At 38.6% G+C, this 13460-nt stretch overlaps 1 protein-coding gene and 1 long non-coding RNA gene across 5 annotated transcripts in view; one reads left to right on the top strand and one right to left on the bottom strand.

The window, feature by feature from the left end:
* The window catches only part of SOBP (sine oculis binding protein homolog), a 169673-nt gene that overhangs the window by 143548 nt on the left and 12665 nt on the right, over positions 1–13460 (bottom strand). For all 4 annotated transcript variants that reach the window (XM_016956073.4, XM_016956074.4, XM_016956075.4 and 1 more), the window contains exons 2-3: positions 12900–13038; positions 10270–10455 (exon numbers count right to left, since the gene is read on the bottom strand). In XM_016956073.4, the coding sequence (XP_016811562.1) occupies positions 10270–10455; positions 12900–13038 (325 nt within the window). The remainder of the gene's footprint in view (positions 1–10269; positions 10456–12899; positions 13039–13460) is intronic.
* LOC107975231 (uncharacterized) lies at positions 4866–6891 on the top strand. The gene is made up of 2 exons (XR_001718619.3): positions 4866–5144; positions 6829–6891. It is a non-coding gene; the product is annotated as an uncharacterized LOC107975231 (long non-coding RNA).

Here is a 13460-nt window from a genome sequence, read left to right as displayed (position 1 = left end):
TGATTTGCAGATATTGACTGTGTTTAGAGACTGATAAATTGAGTCGTGAATTATAATAGTTAACCTGTAGATTGACTGTAGGGAGGTCTATACAAAATAGCATTTCTATCTTACAAATCTTGAGTTTCTTACTCCTTTTTATTTCCTTATTAAATAATCGTCTGTTAATTTCCAGTACAGAAGTGGGTGATACTGATCTTTCTTTTCTTTTCTTTTTTTTTTTTTTGAGACAGAGTCTTGCTCTGCTGCTCAGGCTGGAGTACAATGGTGCAATCCCAGCTCATCACAACCTCCATTCACTGCAACTTCTGCCTCCTGGGTTCCAACAATTCTCCCACCTCAACCTCCCAAGTAGTTGGGATTATAGGAGCGCATCACCACACCCTACTAATTTTTGTATTTTTAGTACAGACTAGGTTTTGCCGTGAAGGCTGGGCTGGTCTCGAACTCCTGTCGTCAAGTGATCTGCCTGCCTTGGACTCCCAAAGTACTACTATTACAAGCATGAGCCATTGTGCCTGGCCCATAATGATCATCTTAATCTCATTCTTGATATCAAGAGGAAAGTTTTCAATACTTCACTATTATGTAATATTGGCTGTGGAGTGTTCTGTTGATAACCTTTGGACCGATTAAGGAAGTTCTATTCCTCCTTTGCCAAAAGTTTTTTTTAATCATTTATAGTGCTAAATTTTATCAAAATTGTTGCTGCAGCTATTACTTTATTCTGTTAATGGTTTTACTTTAACAGAGGTTTTACTTTATTTTGTTAATCATATTGACTGATTTTTAAAATTTAAACCAACCTTGCATTCCTAGAAAAAAATCTAAATTAGTCATGATGTATTAACATTTTGCATATATCATTGGCTTTGGTTTGCTACAATTTTGCTCAGTATTTTTGCATCAATGTTCATGATGAACAGAAGTTTTCCTTCTTTTTTTGTTTTTTGAGACAGAGTCTCGCTGTCACACAGGCTGGAGTGCAGTGGTGTAATCTTGGCTCACTACAACCTCCACCTCCCAGGTTCAAGCAATTCTTGTGCCTCAGCCTCCCAAGTATCTGGGACTACAGGCATGTGCCACCATGCCCAGCTTATTTTAGTATTTTTAGTAGAGACAGGGTTTTGCCATGTTGCCCAGGCTGGTCTCAAACTCCTGAGCTCAAGTGATCCCTCCACCTCGGCCTCCCAAAGTGCTAGGATTACAGGTGTGAGCCACCACGCCCAGACAGAAGTTTTCAATTTTAATGTAATAAAATTACACTAAATTATTGTTTCCCTTACTTATAATGCCCTTGGCATGTAATGTGATCAATGTTATGCTGAGATCATAAAATAAGTCTAAGTATTTATTTCTTCTCCATTCTCTGAAAAAGCTTCTCCAACTTCTTTTTTTTGTTTGTTTTTTGTTTTTCTTAAATGTTTCACAGAATTTACCATTGAAGCCATCTAGGTCTGGAATATTCTTTGTAGAAAAGATTCAATTATTTTATTTCCTTAATAGGACTACTCAAGTTTTCTATTTCTTCTGTCTGTTTTGGTAAGTTAAACTAATGTGACATCTCTGTCAAAGAAACTCTGGGAATTATTCTAGTAATCACTATGCATAACATCAAAATGATTAGTTCTAATAACATATGAACCTTTTTATTTACTCACATTTCATATTTCTGAGCACTTGTTATCTTAAAAAATGTCAAATCTATTATTTCATTCACTATTTGTTCAAAGTAAAAATTAACAATCATTAAAACTTGTCCCAAGCAGTATAAATCTTTCATCAGACTTCTGGCTGTTGTAACTATACATATATGCAGTTTGCTTTATATCTGTTCAATTAACAAGTACCTGTTAAAGCACATTAAAACATACCCTCTCAAATCATAAAATCAGGAGAGCAACTAACCATACAAGTCACAAAATAAGGATTTTATAAATATAGGGAAATAACAGATCATGTAAGCTAACCACATCATTTTGCAGACAAGGAAACTAAGGCTTAGAGAAACTACCTTATTCAAGATTACATGGCCAATAAATGGCAGAGCTGGCATTAGCAACCCAGGTCTCCTGGTTCTTGCTCTGGCAGTCTTCACCACATCATGCTACCATTCAAATTATACATTTCATCTGGCATTAAAAATGATAGAACACACTAAAATGTGCCTTACACATTTTTAAGAACCCTTAATTGTAAAGAGAACAATAAAGCAGGACCCATATCATAGTATCTAACATTTTCAGGTTTCATTTTGGATCTTTTTTTATCACTTTGAATTTTAAATTACTATCTTCTAGCCTATATTAAGTTTCAGGTGCCATTTCCCCTCAACTGTATAAATATAACAGTTCTTGATTATCTGCCTATAGACTTTTTGCTACTCCACTTTAATTGCCCTTGTAGTCCTACCATGCACCTTCCATATGCAACTAAAATTATATCATACATTCATACATTCCAAGGTCAAACTAGAATGATGTTTTGATCATATGCCAACAGTACTATTAAGTTCTTGGTAGTCAAGGATGATGACATACATCTGTATTGTCTAGCACAATGTAAGGAACATTCAGTAAATACTTAACTGACTGAAATACTGCCATAGTGTTTTGGATAATCCAGTGGTTAAGGATATAGGCTAAGGAGACATAATGTATAGGTTCAAATATCAGCTCTGCCACTCAGTATCTGTGTAACCTCAGGCAAGTTGCTCAACTTTTCTGGGCCTCAGTTTTCTCATCTGTAAAACAAGGTTAATAATAGCATCCACAAAGAGTTGTGAAAATTAAATGATATAAATCTACTAGCATAATACATGCTCAAAAACTATTAGCTATGATGAGATTATATCATTACATTATTAAGTACTCACATTTCTGCCATTCATCGTTAATTCCTCCTGTCCTTATCCTAAGTGATTGGGAAAACTGAGGGTTCAGTGAACCTCTTTTTCTTTCTTTTTTTTTTTTTTTTTGAGAATTTCATCTGGTACATAAATAGTAAGTCATCCAAATCCCATTAACTCTAGGTAATTTTATTTAATAATCATATTTTAAAAGTTGGACAAATAAATAAAGTCCAAAGCAATTTTGATTAAATCCTGTTTTCTCAATGGCTATTTGGAACACATCATCATATGCAAGCCCCAAGAATACTGAATAACAGATAAAATAAATAATGACCATAATGCAAACCACATTCTCATTCCCATTTCCCTGCAAGTACAACTCCATGTCAGAATTATAAGAGCCAAAAAGTAACATGCTTATTAACTGTGGGTTACTCAGCTATATACATAGAGGTTAGCAGATCACGTGACTGTTTCCATATTCTCCGTTAAGCTAATGGTTCCTTAGAGTCCAGTTCTTATAACCCCTTAGGAATTTCAAGATTTGCCTGAAAATATATATCATATTTCCCTGACTATAATGGAACTCAAATTGGGAAAACTAACTGAAAAGCAAACCATCCTGGAGGACAGGAAACGGTCATTGTTTTCAAAGAAAGATAAGACATTTCTGCACACAGGAAATCAAGCTGGTTTTAGGGGATCGATCTTATGTTGCTCCACACAAACCTGTCTGTGCCGTGTGGACAGGCTCTTCCTTTTACTTCACATGTGCAAACATGGTAAGAAATGAGAATAAGGGCACTTATCATTTGAGGTAAAAGACACTTTATTCAAGACTGCCACATAAATGCATAAAGAGAAGTATATTCCCTCTTTTTTTCACATTTCATTTCATTTTAAAGTATTCAGAGATTTACAGGGATTCTGGACTTGGAATAGGCAAGTTGTAAGCCTCTGGGAAAACCTGTCAAAAGACTCAGATCTAAAATGTGGTTTTCTAGGTACACACGGTTTTCTGCAGCAGGAAAGCTCTCACTAGAAAAAGTTGCTTCATTTCACTTTTCCTTGTGAACAAAAACAATCACACTAATAGTTTTATTAATTAAAAAAAAAAATTTTGGGAGCAAAATGTTGTCATGGAGCAAACCCAAAACTAGAGGGGAAAAAGTCCTGGACTGAGTCTCAACTGGGCCAGGTTCTACCCTGGCTACTTTGACCAGAAGTTGACAAGGTGGGGAGACCCAAACCTGCCCTACCTCTGCAGAAAACTGATGGCCAGTCAATGCAGCCAAGGGCTATTACACTTGTAAAGCAGTGAAGACCATTATAAGGCCTTTGTCAAAGATATGTATTCAAAATCCCTTCTGAGTGCTTTACCTCAATCATCAAACTTGGAGGGGACCAAATTTAAAGCTCAATTAAAATCAGAGAAGGCCAAATATCTTAATGAAGACTCACTACAGCACAGTTCTTACAATCCATGCCCAAGCCCTTTAAAAGCATGATCATCTTCGAATGAAGTCTCAAAGGGTTGAACCCATGCTAAAATCTCTAACATGAGATGAATTACAGCAGTTACCGTTTAATTAACCTATCTTTCAAAATTCTTGCTGACATATTTTTTGCCACTTCAGATTATGTTCATGATGTGATTTTTTAAATTAGCAAAGAAGGAGGTTTTTACATTTGTTCAAACTGAAAGAATAAAGACATGTTTGCACAAAAAGAAAGTGTTGGTCAATACTTTTATTATTTTCTAATATTCTTATAAGTTTTCTTCATGGCTTGCCTATATGGCAAAGCCTTATTCTGTTCATTTCCTAGAGTCTGCAAAAAAGTCTGTGATTATTATTTAAGGATCATGGTGATTCCCTTCACTGCATGGGGGCGGGGGAGGGGGAAAGCAAAAGCAAAGCTATTATCCTGTATTTATAACACGTCTGTTACCATAGTAATGCCTGTGCTGTCACAAACCATACCAAGGGCCAGAGGCTGTCTCTGTGGGGGGAAAGGCAGCACAGAGTTGGAAGATGAATGCACACATGTGTGGCCAGAGCAGGGTCAATGCTGTGGTAACCACCAAGACACGGGAGCTCCCCTTGTCCAGAGAAAAGGGAGGGCAGGGCCAGAAGAGCAGTTCTCCAGGCCCAGAAGTAAGCTACACCCACAGTTCTGTATGCAGCTGTGAGAAAGGAGAGTGGAAATCCAAGTCAATGCAGTATCACCGTGTTCCCAATCACGAGTATTCCACTGGGCCCACTGGCTGCCAAGACATGGATGGGATCCAGTGGTGAGCCTGCCCCAGCACATGAAACACATGCTTGGGAAACAGTGCCTGACTGGATGGAGCCCTCTGGTACCCTCAAAGAGAAGCAACTCGCCTCATGATGGCAAGAACTGTAAAACAAAGCTAGGATTTTACCCCTACTGGGCCATCCACGCTTATAGAACCACAGATTCTCAGGGTTAGGGAAGAACTCATTGAGTGTCCCCAAAAATGTGGACTTGAAAAAGTAACTTTTAGCAGGAAGAGAGTGTATGTCCTGTCATTGGGGTATCTGGAAGTAGTATATTAACAGGCATTATTATTCTGATACAATCTAGGGAAATTTTGTAGGAATATGCTAAAAGGCAATTTACATTAAAAAGAATTTTGGATTAGGAGTCAGAAGACCTTAGTACTAGTCTTGGCTCAAGTACTTAGAAGCCATGTGACCTTGAAAAAGCCATTTAACCTATTTGAACTTCAGCTCTTTAAATTTAATATCTAATATGCTATTTCCCAGAGTTATATGAAGACCATATTAAATAAAATAATCAATGTGAATAAATTTCATAAACTCTAAAAATTTTAATGAAAGGTATTATTAGCATTTTCACATAGCCAGTTTACAATGGGATAGGAATAATTTGAACACTAACACAGGAATCCAAAGCATACACATGATCCTCATCTTCCCTATCTTGAGAGGTGAACTTGCATGATACAGTCAACTCTAAATTATTCAAGGGCTGATTATCAAGGGGCCTTTTGCTCCTAGCCACTGTACCCTTTATTTGTTTCCCCACAGGAATGCAGCATTAACCTACATACAGCTAGAAAATTGACAGTAGCATATCTCAACCCAATTACCTTGAATCACAACTCTGGTAAAAGTTTTAGCAATGGAAGAGTTAAAATGATTCACTAGATGGAAGTTTTGGATAATTTGTTGACTTTAGCCATGGATAATTAAGAGTGATGGAATCCTCGTTTCACTATCAAGGAAGCTGCAGTCAAGGTCAAACAGGTCGGGACTAATCCAGACAAAACACTAGCATTTTCTCAGTGAAATGCTTATATATGTGCAATAAGATTTGAATATCAGTCATTCATTCATTTATGCAACAAATATTGTGTCAAGCTCACCAAATACCCTGAAAACTCACTATTTTCCTGCCCTTGCTGTTCTTCCTTCCTTGAAATACATACTGCACCTCGGCAAAGTCCATAGCCTGACTCTTTGAAACTCTAGTCACCTTCCTGTTATCATGAGACTTTAGCTAATCTTACCTTAGCACAAGCAGCAAATTATGTCCGTGGGCCACACCCTGCCCACTGTTTTTTTTGTAAATAAAACTTTATTGGAACACAGCCACACCTATTTGTTTATGTATTATCTATGGCTGTCTTTCTGCTACAACAGAAGGGCTCTGTAGTTGTGATAGAGACAGTGTGGTCTAAAAAGTCTAAAATACTATCTGGCCCTTTACAGAAAAGGTTTGCAGACCCCTGCCCTAGATAGTATGACTAAATCAAAATTCAACTTCCCTATAAGTTCCTGCTTGGTAACTAAGAGAATAAGTTCCTTAAAAGTAGAGAATCTTTTTGTATCTTTGTCTTGTCATATAGAACCCTTGAGTAGGACAGAGTCAAAGTTGGGAGCGGAGATAGAAAATTAAACATGTCCTTCCCTACATTTTATTTTCAACAGATGAGCGCCCTGGAATTCCATGGAAGACAGCACAAAACCAATAAAACCACTGGTGTTCAGTTACTCTGGCTTCTAATTCCTCAGAGTTCCTACATCTAAGACTTTCAAGGCTCAATTTTTGGCCTCTGTCCCTTCACATATTTATTTCCTGATCTGATGTGGAATTAGAGTTAAATAGGAGCTGTGTGCTTGAATTCCACGTGGCTGGCTCAGCAGGAAACTCCAGGGCAGGTTTTTTGGCATGCCAAACTTATGTTAGCCTCAGCTATGCTAATTTCTAAAGCTGTTTGCTTTGCTCAAATAAATCTTAGAGACCAATTTGCATTTGGATGCACACCTTTTTATGCACAATTTATGTGCATGATAACTCTAGGGCAAAAAAAAAAAGAAAAAAAGGTCTGGTTTTGGGAGGCAGGCACTATGCTAAGGGCTTTACATACATTTTCTTTTTTTTTTTTTTTTTTTTTTTTGAGACGGGAGTTTCACTCTTGTTGCCCAGGCTGGAGTGCAATGGCGCCATCTTGGCTCACCGCAACCTCCACCTCCCAGGTTCAAGCGATTCTCCTGCCTCAGCCTCCCTAGAAGCTGGGATTACAGGCATGTGCCACCATGCCCAGCTAATTTTGTATTTTTAGTAGAGATGGGGTTTCTCCATGTTGGTCAGGCTGGTCTCAAACTCCCGACCTCAGGTGATCCGCCCGCCTCAGCCTCCCAAAGTGCTGGGATTACAGGCATGAGCCACTGCGCCCGGCCTTACATACATTTTCTTATCTCATCTCCACAACAACCACATGAGGTAGGGCTGGGATCCCCATTTTACAGATGAGAAAACTGAAGTGAAGAGAGCTTATGTAACTTGTCCATGTTCACAGGGTGGTACATGACAAAGCCTAGATTTGAACCCAATCTGTCTGAATCTGAACCCCATGTACTTGTCACTTACTCATACTACCTTACTGATACCTTCATCATCATCTCCCCTCCCCTAAGCCACTGGGCATATATTCAAACGTAAACTCTACATTTACAAAATTAGTTACCCTTTTTTTCCCACTTGGCCTATGTAAAATATGTCTTTGGTCCTTGGGAAATAAATGTGGACCCCTCCGTATCACAAAACAATCAACCAAAGGAGAACAGGGGCATAATAAGGCAAACTTTATATGATACACCAATTATATTAGTAATTAGTAGACAAACACAATTACAAGTGATTTTGACAGGTAAATGGATTTTAATGACATATCTAAGACCTCAATATGAAAGGACTTTTTTTTTTCTTTTTTTGAGACGGGGTCTCACTCTGTCACCCAGGCTGGAGTGCAGTAGCATGATCTCAGCTCACTGCAGCCTCCGCCTCCCAGGCTCAAGCGATTCTTCTGCCTCAGCCTCCCGAGTAGCTGGGATTACAGGTGCCTGCCAACACGCCCGGCTAATTTTTGCAGTTTTAGTAGAGACGGGGTTTCTCCATGTTGGCCTGGCTAGTCTTGAACTCCTGACCTCAGGTGATCCACCCGCCTTGGCCTCCCAAAGTGCTGGGATTACAGGTGTGCCAGGCTGAAAGGACATTTTTACTGCTAAAATGCAGCAGGCCAAGCAAAAGAATGTAGCGGGAACCATGAAGAAAAACGAGAGTAACACTTAGAATACAGTGTAAGTATATCTATAACATAAGCCCAGGAACTTGTATCTACAAATTTCTTCACTGTTTATGGAAGCATAACCAAATACCTATCTTCCCTAATAAAAACACAAACATTAGCTTTAGTATGTTATAATAAGTACTGCTGTTGAAACTCAGTATTTATCATTGTTCAATTCAACATACAGAAAAATAACCAGCGTTACAATTAAACATTCTAGGATGATTCCAACATTTTACAGGGAGCCAGATACAATATTATTTAACTTCTTTCTCTGTGTGAAATATATAGCCCAGCTTGCAATATCACATAATGCTCAGCCCGTTGCCATCTAGATCTAATACACTGCCATCTAATTTTCTGGAAATATAAAAGAATGAATTACATTTTCATACAAGTGAAAGATCTCTATTAAAAAAAGAAAAGAAAAGAAAAAAGCTCTCAAAGAGAGCTTTCCAGGAATTAGAAAACACTCTGTTGGAGAAGATATGTAATTTTCAGGGGTGTCCAACCTTTGGGCTTCCCTGGGCCACATTGGAAGAAGAATTGTCTTGTCTTGGGCCACACATAAAATACATTAACATTAACGATAGCTGACGAGCTAAAAAAACTGTTTTAGGGCCCGGAATGGTGGCTCACACCTGTAATCCCAGCACTTTGAGAGGCCGAGGTGGGTGGATCACCTGAGGTCAGGAGTTCGAGACCAGCCTGGGTAACATGGTGAAACCCTGTCTCTACTAAAAATACAAAAATTAGCCAGGCGTGGTGGTAAGCAGCTGTAATCCCAGCTACTCAAGAGGCTGAGGAAGGAGAATCACTTGAACTCGGGAGGCAGAGGTTGCAGTGAGCCAAGATAGCGCCACTGCTCTCCAGCCTGGGCGAGAAAAGCGAAACTCTGTCTCAAAAAACAAAAAAATTTAAATCTCAAAAAAAATCTCATGATGTTTTAAGAAAGTTTACAAATTTGGGTTGGGCCACGGGTTGGATAAGCTTAATCTAGGTGGTTTCTCTAATGGATTTAGAGGAAAGCGTGTTGAAGACGAAGCCTGCCTCATGTCCTTTTACAAAACTATCCCTCTCCTCAGAAGACCCCAGAGGAGATGTGGCCCTCCTTATGCACCACCCAGTTTTCAACCATGGTTACTTTTTTTTTTTTTTTGAGACGGAGTTTTGCTCTTGTTGCCCAGGTTGGAGTGCAGTGGCGTGATCTTGGCTCACTGCAACCTCTGCCTCCCAGGTTCAAGTGATCCTTCTGCCTCGGCCTCCCGAGTAGGTGGGATTACTAGCTAATTACTAGCCCGCCACCACACTTAACTAATTTTTTGTATTTTTAGTAGACATGGGGTTTCATCATGTTGGCCAGGCTGGTCTCAAACTCCTGACCTCAGGTGATCCGCCCGCCTCGGCCTCCCAAAGTGCAGGGATTACAAGCCAACCATGGTTACTTTTTTTTCTTGCTAAACAGTCATTGTCTATATTTTATTTTTAAAAACCATTTTATCTTTTTTTTCTCATTTAAACAGGTGATTTCAGAGAAGGAAAATAACTTTGTTTTGTAGTCAGTGGTAGAAAAGGTTTACTGTCAGTTGAAAGTTTATAGCCTAAGTAGTAGTAGGTAGGGAAATTTTCCTAATGTAACAGTAATACTCTAAGTAATGCCTGTATTAACATTTCTTACCTATAAGGTCCCTAAAACAGCCTCTACCAAAGTTAACTTGAGCATTTAATAATTATTCCTAAGATAGTTAAAACAACTTTCTATGAATTGTTATCACTGAAAACACCAGTAGTGACTTACCTGCTGGTGGCTTTATGAAAGGTGGTGGAATTAAAGGTACAATAATGGGCACATTGCCATGATCCTTTGACCCTGCAGGTGAGTCACTGAGTCCATTTCCAGTGGCAAGCCCTGAATAGCCTGTGCTTATATTGTATGGTGAAATAACACTGTCCTCGGGTAATTTTGGTTTTGGCAAAGAATTTTCTGTAAAAGAAAAAAATCATATTCAATATGACCAAGGAACGTAATGCAGTAGACTTAAATTTTTCCTTATTTTCTCAAGTAAAATGGCCATGAACCCAACATATTTTTTCTTGCAAATCTTTAAACAATGTACTAGAACTCCACAGTTCATCCAGGAACTTTTTAGTGTGGTTACCATAAATTTCCAATGGGCTCCTTTATAATTTGCTCCACTATGATAGCTAATATTCCAGTTGAATCATGGTGATAAATTTTAGCACTGTAAAATTCCATAGAAAATTGAGAGGTGGTGGCTGGGCAAGGTGGCTCACGCCTGTAATCCCAGTACTTTGGGAGGCCAAGGAGGGTGGATCGCCTGAGGTCAGGAGTTCAAAACCAGCCTGGCCAACATGGTGAAAGCCCGTCTCTACTAAAAATACAAAACTTAGCCGGGCATGGTGATGTGTGCCTGTAGTCCCGGCTACTCGGGAGGCTGAGACAAGAGAATCACTTGAATCTGGGAGGCCGAGGTTGCAGTGAGCTGAGATCATGCTACTGCACTCCAGCCTGGGTGACAGAGCAAGACTCCATCTCAAAAAACAAAAACAACACAAAACAAAACAAAACAAAACTGAGAGGTGGCTAGGCGCAGTGGCTCAGACCTGTAATCCCAGCACTTCAGGTGGCCAAGACGGGCTAATCACTTGAGGCCAGGAGTTTGAAACCAGCCTGGCCAACATGGTGAGACCCCCGTCTCTACCAAAAATACAAAAATCAGCCAGACATGTGGCGCACGCCTGTAATCCCAGCTACTTGGGAGGTTGAGGCACGAGAATCGCTTGAACCCAGGAGGCGGAGGTTGCAGTGAACTGAGATCGCGCCACTGCACTCCAGCTTAGGTGACAGAGCAAGACTCTGTCTCAGAAAAAAAAAAGAAAGAAAAGAAAATTGAGAGGCAATTAACCTTTTTTTCCATGTACAACATGATATACAGCAAGCATAGCTCTCTGGCTACCAGGGGAAAGCCTAAAACGTGCCCTCCAGCATTGTAACTAGGTCCCACTGTATTATAAACTTGTATCATAATATAATCACATGAACCAATGAGAAAGAAACAGGGAAGAAAACTGATGCTTCACAAGGTATCGATAATACCCATTAAAAAATAACAAAAATAAAAATTTAAAAAACTTACAACGATATGAGCTTTGTGCATCGTATCCTTGCATGTGAATCACTTAAAAAAACAAATGAACAAAAACCTCAACCATGGAAACAACTTTTTCATTCTAGTAGCATATCCTGGCATGCTGTATGTTCCCCAGAAGCAAAGATTATTACCTAGGCCAAGTATTATATGAGCTATTGGTTTATAGAATACAAACTCATGACTTGCATTTTTCATTTACAGTGAAATTGATGATACTATCTCTGTAGCATGATGTGTACAATTTCATAGTAAGCTTAACATAAAATTTGTCATGTACATTCAATTCCACTTGCCTGCAGGGCAGCTCAATTACATTTCCTTGCTTGGCATATAAGAAGGGAAAGCTCTATCTTAAAGACTGGAAATAAAATGTTTGAACAGGTAGTTTATGCCAATAGATTTTGAATGCAACGCAAATATTGATCAAATTGCCAGTGATGATGTACAATTTGTTTTACCCACATTTTATTAAAGTTTCCTGAATGGGCTGCTTCTTCACATACTTCTCTTTTCTTTGACAAGCAAGCTCTCATTCCTAATTTAGGTTCATAAATTCAGTATTCATACAGACTTCCCCCATGAGATATCTGGCACTGTTACCCACTGGTAGAATCAGTGTTAATTCAGCTCTGCCAAGGCTCTGTAATTTTCACTCTTTAGCTGGGCTTTGATTAAAAAATTCTTAAAGAGTAATATAGGCTCTAATCATCTACCACTCTCTTACTCCTCTTTTTACCCTATTCAAGTGCGTGGGGGCAGGGAAAGAATGAAAATGTCAAGCAAAACAAAAATAGTAATTCCATTTAGATTTCCCACTGAAAAAAAGGAAGGAGGATTACCACACTAACAGTGAATCTCTCTAGCAGTCTGAAGATCTAAACCTAACATTTCACTTAACAGAAACCCCAGTCCCCAACAGATGATGATCTATCAAAGTGATCAGGAAACTCTAGTTAGCAAACATTGTCCCTTTCTTTAAATCTGTATGCAGGACCATGGCACTTAGGTCGCTAGTCCTTGTCTAGTTCTCCCATTGCTGGGAGGAGATTAAGCTGTGTCTATTTTTGTTTTATGTTGTTCTTTTATATTCTGCAGAATTCTGCTTATGGGAAAGCACTATTGGGGATGTATGTTTAAATCAACCATTGGCATAATCAACAAAGCAACTCAATTGAGTCCCAAAGCAACTCAATTCTGGCAGGTTGAGATAGTTAATCTTTCTTTGCATGAACAAAAGGACATTAAATGTCATTACCTTTGAGAACAGAAATGTGCTGCCGGCTCTCCCCATCTGTAGGGTAGCTCCTGAATTCAATATCTTCACCATCTTTTAATTCAACCTTATCATAGCCATACCAGCCAAGGAGTTCATTCATGGTGTTTTCTGCAAAGTTCTGAAAGAGAAGCATAGGCTACTACTTATTTCTATAATCAATAACTACTTGAAAAGAATGCATAAATTGAATTCTGCTTGTCCTACCTCATTTATTTGCTGCCCTGCCTCACTTCCCCTAGTGTGGTGTTCATTTTTCAAATCATGTTCAAAACCATAATGTTTTTAAATCTTAGGATGATGCATTCAATTATGACAGGGCTTCAGATATTTGTAATTTAAAGATAATAAGACAAAAAAGGTACTATATTTGTTAGTGTTGCCTATGAACAGGAAGTCATATTTTAGCACATTAGTCTATAAAATCTATATCCAACATCAATACAAAAATATTGAAAGGTGAATCACAAAAACAGCTAAGAAAAGATTTTGAAAATGAAAACAACCTTTTGTGGTTCAGATCAATTTAAATTAAAATTGCTT

The sequence above is a fragment of the Pan troglodytes genome, chromosome 5, assembly GCF_028858775.2.
Source record: "Pan troglodytes isolate AG18354 chromosome 5, NHGRI_mPanTro3-v2.0_pri, whole genome shotgun sequence".
Lineage (NCBI taxonomy): Eukaryota > Metazoa > Chordata > Mammalia > Primates > Hominidae > Pan > Pan troglodytes.
This window is presented reverse-complemented; position numbering and strand designations above follow the sequence as displayed.